This window comes from Condylura cristata, unplaced genomic scaffold, assembly GCF_000260355.1.
Source record: "Condylura cristata isolate star-nosed mole 26May11 unplaced genomic scaffold, ConCri1.0 scaffold00010, whole genome shotgun sequence".
Taxonomy (NCBI): domain Eukaryota; kingdom Metazoa; phylum Chordata; class Mammalia; order Eulipotyphla; family Talpidae; genus Condylura; species Condylura cristata.
The window spans coordinates 21,804,478-21,817,374 of NW_004567111.1; the positions used below are offsets into that span (position 1 = coordinate 21,804,478).

The window sequence follows — 12,897 nt, forward strand, 5'->3', positions numbered from 1 at the left end:
ACGAATAAATAAATAAATCTTTAAAAAAAAATATATATATATAGTGCTAAAAGATTAATAAGCCTGAAGATCTAATATTTAACATGCATGATAACTATAGTTGATAGCAAATTTCAATAACATGACACTGTTAAGAATGTTGAAATGATAGTAGTGTTATAATTAAATAATGGGGAATTCTTTAACAATATATATGAATAACAAATCATTATTTTATATAATTTCAACATCTCACAATTTTGTCTATTATACCTCGTAAAGCTGGAAAAAAATCCACAAATTCATAAACTCATCACATCAGTAAAATGTTTAAATGCACAGAATGTGAGAAATACCAGAGCATTCCCTCAAAACTAGTAGATAAAATTAGTTATCTCTCTCTATCATATCAAAAATGATCTTTGGATAAATGAAAGGTATAATGTGAAAATTGATAAATATTCATATAAAAGTGAAAGCTCAATAATAAACACAGGAACTGTCATGGCAATTCTGAAGAAAATCTGAGTCATTTTGTTAAGTTTTATTAAAGTCTTTTGAAGTTTTCATACAAATTTTACTAAATTTATAGAGTTATAGCTTAAGAAAAGATTAAATGGTGGGCCTATCTAGAATCCTACATTTTTAAAATCACTTTACAACATCATAATCCTACATAAGGGGATGGTCCCCTTTACTTCTCAATATCATAGCTTGGAAAAAATACGTAAGTGCCTTCAGTTGTGTTAACTTGTTAAAGCTCAAACTTAACTGTTAGTTTTAGGTTCCTAGTATTTATTCTCATTCACTTGGTTCTGCAATGTTCTTTATAGCTCTGATCATTATTTGATTATCATCGGTTATTTCTAGTGTGTCTAAAAAAATTTTCCTTTTTGGTATGCATTTTAGTACTGTAATAAATATTTAAAGCTGATTGAAAATTAGACTCTAAGTACGGTTTATTATCATTTCATCCATTTTGTCATTTATTCATCAGTAAAGCAGTTTTAAAGCAAGCTTTTTCTCATGTTGGCAATTTAAAAATAAACAGTTACAATTTATTCAATATTCTAGTGGAAATGATATGAAAAAATCACCTTTTGCATAGCAAATATTCAGTTAGTAAAGCTTAACAATTCAATGAATAATTCTACAAAAAGAACAGCAAACATTTCTGTAGTACTACTTAGTTGCAAGACATTGTTCTAGGTGTACTACAAACATAAATGATTTAAATTCTCAATAACTCAGAAAATACATTTAAATATGAAAATATCCCATGGCTATTAGAATAAATACCAATTGCTAGTGCAGTCTAGTTGCTTAGGATATTAGAGAGCTTATTAGTATAAATATAAAGTAGCCACTTTTAAGGTTAGGTTTACTAATCTATTCTAATTCACAAAAAAAAAAACATAAAAAAGCTAGCCAGTTATTAAATTCAGTCTGAGTATAAGTTCTGTTTGGCTAAAAGCTTACTTTCTTTTAACATTTATTAGTTTGTTCAGAAGTTTACTCGAGAACCATTATTAAACATATCTCATTCAAAAACATAAACAAAAATCAACTAAATCTTGGTCTTGTATATACATCACAGAAGTTTATATGGACATCACATAGCTTTATAAATTGAACGGTCATACATAATAAAAGATAATTCTAACAGTGGTCTAATACAAACAGATGATAATTTATAAATTTATATTAGAATCTTTGTAATTAGACATACTTTCACATTATATTGAAAGATTTCTTCAAAATTACATTTATTAAAATTTTTCATGGATCAAGTTTATAAAGCTAATGTAAATCAAAGGTATACCAATATGAATCATTCTAAAAGATTTTGATATGCTAAAAGATTAACAATAGCTTAATTGTATGAAGATTTTGCTCCATTTCACATATTACTTGAATCACAAATTAATGTCTTAATTTAACAATTAAAAAATCCATTGAACTTATTTTCAAAATTTACCAGTATGCAAAAGGTATATGATAACAACTGTTCTCTCTGAAATGACTTTAAAAATGGGCCCTCCCTGGTGGCGCAGCGGGTTAGAGCACAGCACTGAGAAGCTAAAGCCACTTCTGCATAAGTTCGATTCCCGCCTGCCCCGGAGGTGACCACATGGCCCTGCAGACCTCTCCTGGCCCGCCTGCTGCTCCCCTCAGCAGTGTACTTCGTCGATCTGCCTGTTCTGCTCCCCACTCTGTCTCTGGCAAAGCCTCTCGCCGCCCCTGAGCCTCTGGCCTGTACCCCAGTTCTGTATGCACAAATAAATAAATAAAATCTTAAAAAAAAAAAAAAGAAAAGTATTTTGGTTCAATGGTTCAACAACTGTAAAAATTTCAATCTGCTTTTTCAGTTGCTGGACCGTTGAAATTTCAGAGTGTTCAATGAGGTAATGTTTTTTACCTGAACATTCATCAGTGATTTACCTTTTAATCAAGCTATTGCATATACTTTTCTATTTATAAATATAAGTCATTCTTTCTCTTTCCTTCCCCTCCCTCCAGAACACTTAATCCAAGATATACCAACATCTTGTTCATTTTTTTTTTTTTAAGATTTATTTATTTACACCTACAGAACCGGGGTACAGGCCAGAGGTGTGGTGGGTGAGAGGATTCACCAGAGACAGAGTGGGAGCAGAACAGGCAGATTGACAAAGTACACTGCTGAGGGGAGCAGCGGGTGGGTCAGAAGAGGACTGCCATGGCATGTGGATCAGCTCCCTGGCCGGGGATCAAACTCATGCTGCAGTGGCTTTGGAGAGCTTATGATGTGGTGCTTTAACCTGCTGCATCACCAGGGAGAGCCTGTCCTGTTCATTTTTCAAAAGAATGAATGGGAGAGTATACAATAGTATACTCTCTCTATGGTATCACTTTGAATAGGTTCTTTGAAACATTCGCCGGCCCTATGATTGGCAATTACATTCCTAAGTATTAATCCCAGAGAAATAAAAACATATAACTACAAGAAGACTTATATAAAATGTTCACAGCAGTTTTATTCAGGAGAATTTGAAACTGGAAACAATCTAAATGTCCATTGACAAGCAAATTAACACACAAACTACTGTATATTCATACGGAGCAACAGCAAAGAATAGACTACATGAAATAGATGAAAGAACAACAACATATGAAAAAAATTAGACATAAGCAAGTATATACTTAGTCCAAATAGAGTGAAACTAAACATGGTGGTAGAAATCAGTTTCCCTCCTGAGTGCTAGTGGTTAAGACTGACAAAAATGGCTTAGGAAATTTTGGGGGGATATTAAATAAGCTGTTTTTTTATTTATTTCAATATAAGTAATAATCACCTATTATAAAAATATTGTGTGCAAATTACAACGCAACTGAAATGAAAATTATACTTCTACTGAAAATACTTTTTAAAAGAAAAGTGATGAACATCCTTGAAGAGTTTTACTAGTCCTATTTACAAGAAGCTTACCTGTCTAAGAGTTGATCGTGTTTTTCTAAAGCATCCTTTTCAGCCATCACTGCTCGGTCCTTTTCGGCCATAGCATTATCCCTTGCTTCTCGAAGATTTCTGAAATTTAAATAATACATTCAGTTATTCCAGATACATAAGCATGCACTTTTTAATGATATATAAATGTACTTGTTTGAAGCCAGACTATTAATAGTCTTAAAGACACACTAGGGATAGGTGACTCAAAGTTTACAATATATGAATTTGCATGGGTTGGTAAATTTTCAAGGCAGAATGCTAGAAACTTGCAAGCTACCAGAGAAGTTAGTGTAGGTGTAAACATGTCCTATCTCTAAATGTTACCTTTAACCCCACTGTTAACATGTTACCCTTATCATAATCTAACAAGATATGAATAAATGCTTGCAAGTTATCCACAAGAAAACCTTAGAATCTTGAGAAGTTAGTTAAATATTCTATAAAATAGTTTAAGTGAAAGATATCACGGATGAAGTCTGGGATTTACACTGGAATGATGGACCTCATGGTCTCACTTGCAGAAGAAAGGAAGAGAAGAGAACACAGAGGGCTGATAGATTAGGAGAAAGGACAAGGGACAAAGGACTTGAAGTCCTGATACAATGACAAACAGATTAAGTAGAAGTAATTGTACAAGAAAGATGGAAGACTAGAGATTATCTTTAAAGAATGTGATTCAGAGGTGGAGTAGTTCTTTCAGGTTTAGGATTTTAGTTGATAACAAGATCCAGGCTGTGTATACTGGAGTAGTTAAATGAAGTAGAGCTGAGATGAAAGTCAATATTTATATAGGGTTCAAGGAAGTATGAGGCCAGAGTAATGAGTGAGTATCCACTTAAAATATTGATAGCAAGAACTGAAATTTACAGAAAGGTACATTTAGTGATAGTTATGGGGATGTAGAAAGGTTGAAAGTAACAGCAGTTAGTAATTAGGAAATGATACGGTCAGACATGAGCCTTCAAAGATCTAACCTTGTTTTTTTTTAGTCAGAGCAAAAATCTGGATCAAGGAAAATACTAATAGCAGGCCCTTTCAGAAAGTCACTGAACGTTTTAAAAAATTCTCTTCTCTAACTAAGTCATAACATGTAACATAAATGATTCTGCTTATTTAGTCACGACAAACCCCTTATGCAGTATTTGTAACCTATTTTATAAGTTGAGTACACTGGGGTTTAGAGGGCATAAAGCATCCAGTCCCAAGTCACACAGCCAAAGTGTTAAAGTCATAACTTGAACCCAGCTGTGTCTTACTCCAAATGACTGTTTTGAATATGATATCATCCTATCTCCCATAAAGAACTAGACTGGATATTAGAGTTTGGTTTTTATTATTCATAGAGAATGTCAGTAGGGAAATATGAAAACCTAAACAATCTGAATAAATTCATCTACAACTTTTGGACAGAAATGCTTAGTGCTCATACTTGCTGTGCCAGTATGTCATCTTTGCAAGGTAATGCTAACAAAAAATCTAAAATTTAAAACAGGTCAACCAACCCTAAGAGATTCATCATAAAAATAGTTTATGAACCAGATGTGAATATTTTAAAAAAATATATAGTATAGAAAACTCTTACTAAAAAGAAAATAACTTTTGTATGTTATTATAGATGAAGTATACTTTATAATATATACCCAAAAGAGCATGTCAATATTTTTTGATATGCAGACTGCATTGATCTTAAAATAATTCAATAATCAAAATTATGGAAAGGTCAAATTTTAAATTTACACATAAAATTCATAACATATATTAAATATTTATGTATCTTTCATTCCTAGATGCTTTAAATATTTAAGTCAGTAAATCATGACAAATTGATTGTGATATTCACTTACTTCTCAATACAGACTTACTCTGTAAGTTATTTCAGTAACAAAATTCCAACCAGATCACACTATTAGTATTATTAATCAGGACTATTTAGATGGTAGATGAAAGAAGCTTAAGTCCCTAACTATATTTCTTTCCTGTAACAATGGACACTAGAAATAAAATGGAATGAACTAAATCTTAGTGTAAACTAACATTAGGGCTTGTGAGAGAAGGTATGATTAGAGGGTACTAGTGCATTCACTATGCCACAATCTACATCATCCAGCTAGCTGTAATTAGAGCTATAGAAAGGCATAAACAAAACCCCACAGCTACAAAGAGGAGAAGCTGATTATTTTTAATTGGAGAAGAAGTGGTGTATCAACGAAGGGAACACATGTCACCTGGACTTTGAAGAACAACTAAGTGAAGGCAATGCAGAATTGAAATGAATGGGAGAAAGTTGTAGAAGCTGAGATCAAGTCATAGGTGTTGCTAGTAAGATTTCTGTATAAGCTCCTGATCTTTCAAGTACTACATTTTCCATATTCCTGCCCCAAACTTGCACACTTAAACAAGAACCAGTACAATTCCTTTTAATACATAAAGACAGAAATAATATAGCAATAAATTTTCAATGTTTTAAACTGAGTTTGAGAGGAATATCTGCAAAGTATTCGTCCTCTGACAGTAACACCAAAAAAACAGCAAACATACAGAGTGCTGACCATTTGCTAGGAATTATTCTAGGTACATTACACATAAAACCACCTTATCTAGTCATCTTGACAAACTCACAAAGGATAGGTTGTATCATTACTTCCTTTACAAAGGAGAACACTGAAACACAGAGAAGTCAGTCAAGTATTTGCCTACAGTCACAATTTGGCTATGGAGTCCAAATGTGAACCAACCTGTCTGATTCTAGAGTTCATGCTCTACATCAAACTATGCTGCCTCTTCTAAGATTTCCTAAGTTTCACACAGAAGTTTGTTTTCTCCTCAAGAAATTCGATCATTATGACTTATATTTTATTATAACATGATCACCTCACAGCACAAACTGATGTTACATGAAAAATCAGTTTTCAAAGAACTGACCAGTTATCATGGTCCACATGCTTTTCGTAATTGCCATGTCTAATAAAACATACATTTTAAAATGACAAATACATTACAAAATGAACAGACATACAATTACAGAAAAAAAATAGTAGGAATTTAAAATTTCATCAAAAGAAAATCTTTAAAAATTGATAGACGGGGCCCACCCTGGTGTCTCAACGGGTTAGGGCGCAGGACTGCACACTAGTGCCAGCCATTTCAGTGCGAGTTAGATCCCTGCCCCGGAGGTGACCCACATGGCGTGGCAGACCTCTCCTGACTGCCCACTGCTCCCCTCAGCAGTGTACTTGATCGATCTGCCTGTTCTGCTCCCTACTCTCTCTCTGGTGAAGCCTTTCACCACTCCTGCAACTCTGGCTCCTATCTTAGTTCTGTATGAATACATAAATAAATATTTAAAAAAAAATCGATAGAAACTATATGTAGTATCTATAGTATCTATACACTAATGAAACTTAAGTTTTAAAAGTTCAAACTTAGTAAAAAGCCAAGTATAATTATAATAACAGAAAAAGATGTTAGGAGTTGGCCAATGGGCCCATTTTATAAACAAAGGCTTTAAAACAGAAAATTTCAAATTATTTCATACCTATGCTTTTAGAAAGCTATCATTTGATTCCTAAATTAGATTTTTGTAATTATTTAACATTATTTCTTATTAACTTCGCGCTCCCTATTCCCCTACCATGTGAATCTCTCCCAACTACCCTCTTTTATGTGTGGAAATTGGACTAAGAGGAAATGTGGCAAAAAGAGGAAAAGGAATCTTACATCAGTCCTATGTGAAAAGCAAAGAAAAGTGAATATCCTAGTATTACTAGTGCCCAAGTAATGTGTTCTTCAACCTAAGGCAGTTTATAGGAAGAAAGTTGGTGATAGTAAAATTCAGATACATAGATAAAAACTGGACTGTTGTGAACAAAAAACTGGGATAAATTAAATTATAATTTGATCAGTGATCAAACAAAAACACCGGAAGAATTAAGTTCTTAATTATTTCTCTATATAAAAGGATTTGAGTATTATATGTATTTCACAAGCACTTCAAACGTATTCATGCATTTGTGAAGAATGACTTCATATATACCAGTTTATCAAAATGTAACCCACCACTGAAACAGAAAGCCTAAGTACAAAACACACAATAACAAGAGACTTTTATATAAGACGGAATGTATTTTCTTTCTACTAGAAGATAAATTTCATAGTACCAATAGGCCAAGTTGAAATTTATACTTGAAAAGTTGGGAGAAAAATGTTAGAAGAATGAGAAAAACTTTAGGAAACTTTGAAATTCAAATAGGAACAAATCATAGTTTGGCAATGTCAAGAGCATGTTTTAGCCTGAAAAAAAAAAAAAAAAACATTACTAATGTCTCAGAAGTTGAAATTTACCAAGAATTTACCAAGTGAAAAAAACATGGTTGTCAGAAGTACTCAGCAGGAGCAACTAAGCAATCCATTCTTCTCCTTCTACCTCCATGTAAAAGTATTTTTGGTTAATGAAAGTGAATATTTTTCTAGTTGGGACAAAGCAGTATTGAAACAGTATGTTTACATGACAAGCTTATTTACAGAGGAAAGTGTCTGAATTAATCACTGCTACTTCCAGATTCTTTTTCCTGGACAAAACATAAAGCTGTTAATTTCCATATTTGACACTTTTTTTAACCTTCAAAAACTGAAGTAACATATAACATTATATAAGTTTTGGGTGTGCATCATTAAAAAACCAAAGTGTCGGGCCCTCCCTGGTGGCACAGCGTGTTAAAACACAACACTAAAAAGCTAAAGCCACTTCAGCATGACTTCAATCCCTGCCCAGGAGGTGATCCATGTGGTGCGGCAGACCTTTCCTGACAGACCGCTGCTCCCCTCAGCAGTGTACTTCGTCCATCTGCCTGTTCTGATCCCCACTCTGTCTCTGGTGAAGCCTCTCACCGCCCTGCACCTCTGGCCTGTACCCCAGTTCTGTATTCACAAATAAATCTTAAAAAAAAAAAAAAAGAAAAAGAAAAATTTAAGTACCACCAAAATGAAAAAGTTTCAAATCATTAGTATGTTGAGTTTAAAATGCTGTTGACAGAACAAAATGTGATATATTAAAATGAAACTGGATGAATCTGGAGGATGGTTTACTGAATGCTACATATGTCAGCTCGATCCTGACCAAATCCATCTGATTATAAATCGTTTTGTGGGTTTTCACCTGAACAGTCACTTTATTTCTAAAAAGCAGTACCACCAATTCTTTATTTTGACAAATAATTATTGAGCACTTACTATGTCCCAGGTACTGCAATGGGAATCTGAAATATGAAAGTCCTTACTGACATGGAGATAACATTCAAAATTTGTTAGTAGGTTCTAACTGCTTTGGAAAAAAACAAAGCAGAAAGAGATTGAGTGGGCAGCAGGGTAGGTCTGGGGGTTGGGGAGGCAGGGGCAGGGACTTCAATGGTCAGAGAGAAGTGACATCTGAATATTTGGAGGAAGTGAGGATGCAGGCTCCAGGGGATGTAGGTGTGGAGGGTTAAGCAGTGGGAACTGCAAATACAAAGACCGGAGGCAAAGACATGCCCAATGTTAAAGGATAGGAGATGATGTGATTAAGTAAGTAGAAAACAGAGTTAAAATGAGGAGGGGGTAACTGGGTGAGCAAAGGTAGCATCAAAAGCTATTAGGATCACTATAACTTTATTGAAGACTTTTTCTTGAGTAGAGAAAAAGTACATTATTCGATCTGATGTACCATTTACTAGAACTGTGTTGACAGACAGGTGAAGACAAGGAAGGAAGTTGAAGGGTCATTCAAGAAGCTCTTGCAGTCATTCAGGCCAGGGATAATGTTACTTGGATTAAGGTTGTATTTGTAAAATGGTAAAAGATGATAATTTAAAGATTTGCTGGTGAACAGAACATGGAGTATAAAAAAGAGATGAGTAAAGATGGGCATATCAGACTCCACAGGAATTTATTCACCAAGAGAAAATGGGATAGAGAGGTAAGTGGATACTTTAAAAGGCATTTAAAGGGCCCTCCCTGGTGGCGCAGCGGGTTAAAGTATAGCACTGAGAAGCTAAAGCCACTTCTGCATGAGTTCGATTCCCACCTGCCCTGGAGGTGACCACATGGCGCAGCAGACCTCTCCTGACCTGCCCGCTGCTCCCCCCAGCAGTGTACCTCGTAGATCTGCCTGTACTGCTTCCCACTCTGTCTCTGGTGAAGCCTCTCGCCGCCCCTGGGCCTCTGGCCTGTACCCCAGCTCTGTATGCACAAATAAATAAAATCTTAAAAAAAAAAAAAGGCATTTAAAAATGGGAAAGAAATATGTTGATACACAGTGGGCATTAATTATCTGATAGAAAAGAAGGAAAACTGCCAATATTGGAGACGAATGGGTGACTTACTAGATTTGTATCCATGAGCAGGAGAGAGGGGACTGGTTCTAAATACAATTGTAGAGTTAGAGCATTAGGAGGGTAGTGTCAAGAAAATATATCACTTTATAGAAAAATGAAAAGTCTGCTGTCATAGATCAACGAGAGCTTCAGTGTCTCTTTCCTTATCTGTAAAACAAGGATACTAGTATCTTCAGTATTTTTAAGGCATGAAAGTCCCATTTAATTCTCTCTATAAGTAAAGTGTTGATTCATAATATGTACCCAATAAATAGCAGCTATTGTTACTATCTTATCTAAATAGGAAACTTTAAATAAAAAATATGAAGGTATTCTCTTAGAGAATGAAAACTGAGCAGAGTTCCCCCACCCCCAAATTTTTACTGCATAAAAGGAAAATAATAATAGCTGTAAGAGTATACCTAAACACAAGACTGCTGGAGAGGTTTCAGCAGCTTAAGGCTTCTTCAGGCACCCTGAGGGAGAGCACTGATATCTGGGGCAGAGTGTAGAAAATGTACAGCAGTAAACTATGTAATTTCAGACAAGTACTTCTGGCCTTGGTCAAAGCTGCTAAATTTATAAAAGATCAGGAATTAAGGGTTATCTTCCTTTCTAAATCTTGAGTTAATGGCCAAACCTGAGACTTGTAAAGTAAGAAACATTCCTGATGTCTATGACCTAATCCTAACTCCTAAGTTTTCCTAAAATTCAGCTATTACTTGCTTTCCATTGCTCACCTTCATTTAAACACTGCAATAGTCTCCTAACCTATCTCTCTCTGATTTCAGGCCCTATTCAACAAAATTTCCCTCTGGGCCCTCGCTGATGGCTAAATGGGCTGGCACATATTACTATGAGGCTCTCCACAGCCACTGACGCACCATCCTTGGCCAAAGAGGAGACCCACATCTGCTCCCCTCAGCAATGTATTTCTGTCCATCTGCCTGCTCTGCTCCTCATTCTGTCTCTATGTCTGGTGAATCCTCTCACCAATCCCCCCATCTCTGGTCTTTACCACAGTTCTTGTATGCATAGATAAATAATTCTTTATATAAAAAAATCCTTCCATCTTATGACACAATTATAAAAAATCAATATATCATATCACTTTTCTACCACAAAAATTCCCAACATTTTCCTATTGACAATAAGGCCTTTTTAAGTTTGACCCTATCCTTCTTTACCTGCTTCCTTCACCACATGATGAAATATAACATGCAGGTAAATCTAAGTACTTGAATAACCTGAACTCCTCTTGCTGCATACCTAAAATACCTTGAAATACTTTATATAAATTAAGCAGTGAATACACTGGGTAATCATCTCCATGCAAAAATAACAGAGTAATAAAACAGTTAACAATAAAATTTCATTTACAATTATTTGTGAAGATACTGAGTTATCTGTAAGATAACCATATACTTTCAGACAATCTAACTGAAAAGACAAGTAGAATATTCTGAAACTTTTCTATGAAAAGTTACACAGTTATATGGTAAGATATAAAGAAAAGCAATTAGTTTGTTTAAGCACTAATGAGAACTTTAAAAAAAAATGAATGGAGTGAGACTCAGTATAAAAGTTCCAATTCTCTTACTGTAATTCATTATACACACCCAACTAACCTTTATGAATAACCTTAGATTCCATGCAAAAATGCTTAATATAGCTCCAACATTCTACACAAATGTCAAGTCTATATCATTAAAGTTTCTTCTTAGGTACTTTTGTAAGAGGATAGATTATGGTCAAGATGGCTTTTATTGCTGCAGTGGGAAAATCACTAAAGCAATACTAATTACATTTAAAAGCTTATTGTCAATTTCTTCTTCCTTTCTGTCTATTATCTTTCAAAACAACTTGAATTTCTGTATTCTGTACAGCATCATGTATATTCTACATCTGACAAAGTCATCCTTACCTTTTTTATAGTCTCACTATAATTGTTTCTGTGTTTATAATAATGAGAGTACCATCAGAAAGGACAGTTTCACTATCTAGAAAAACCTAATTAATCTGCTGAATTTATGTCCTCCAGTTCTAAAATGTCATATTATTAATTAGAAACAAAAATTAGCCATTTTATGCAGAGATTCAGTTTGAAACAAATTCTGCACAGAATCAATATCTACATTGTGTCATTTAAGAAAAATAGGTAAATGCTTTGAAGATCAATACTTGACAATAGTTACATATTTTCTCATAGTAACTTTTAATGATGGTAAGCAATTCCATAATGTTGACTTTTATATAATGCTAATTTTGCTTAAATTGCCAACACAAAGGGGAAGATTTTTTTTTAAAGTTTTACACTTAGGCAAAAGATATCAAAATAACCACCATTTGCAAATAGTTTAAAAATTTATAATGTTCTTTTCACATATACATTATCTCAGTTAGAACTTACTAGTCACTCCATGAAATATTAATTTTATAAAAAGAAACTTCAGGGCTATTAAACAACATATTTATTCAGATAAAAGGAGCACAGTTAGAATTTAAACTTAGTTTTGGATCAAAATCTCTTCTATAGTATACTCTCTGTTCATGGAATAATGCTTTTCTTCTAAGACAGTCTATACATCTCAGTAATATTATACCTAAGCAAAAAGTTATCTAATTATTTTTTAAAAGGTATATTTATTTACGTATATAGAACTGAAGTGCAAGCCAGAGGTGCAGGGGCGGTGAGAGAACCCACCAGAGACAGAGTGGGGAGTAGCACAGGCAGATTGACAAAGTACACTGCTGAGGGGTGCAGCTGGCAGAAAGGAGAGGTCTGGCCCGTCATGTAGATCACCTCTGGGGCTGGGGCTCCAACTCGCACTAAAGCGGCTTGCAGTGCTGCGTCCTAACCCGTTATGCCACCAGGGAGGGTTGCAAAAAGTTATTTATATTAAAAAAAAAAAAATCGGCCCTCCCTGGTGGCGCAGCGGGTTAAAGCACAGCACTGAGAATCTGAGGCCACTTCCGCACGAGTTCAATTCCCGCCTGCCGCCTGCCCCGGAGGAGGAGACCACATGGCGAGCCAGACCTCTCCTGACCCGCCCACTGCTTCCCTCAGCAGTGTACTTCGTC

At 34.7% G+C, this 12,897-nt stretch overlaps 1 protein-coding gene across 3 annotated transcripts in view; it reads right to left on the bottom strand.

Annotated features, from left to right (window-relative positions):
• Positions 1-12,897, bottom strand: part of PIBF1 (progesterone immunomodulatory binding factor 1) — a 151,181-nt gene that overhangs the window by 97,621 nt on the left and 40,663 nt on the right. For all 3 annotated transcript variants that reach the window (XM_012723134.1, XM_012723133.1, XM_004680099.2), the window contains exon 10: positions 3,449-3,547. In XM_012723134.1, coding sequence (XP_012578588.1) covers positions 3,449-3,547 — 99 coding nt within the window. The remainder of the gene's footprint in view (positions 1-3,448; positions 3,548-12,897) is intronic.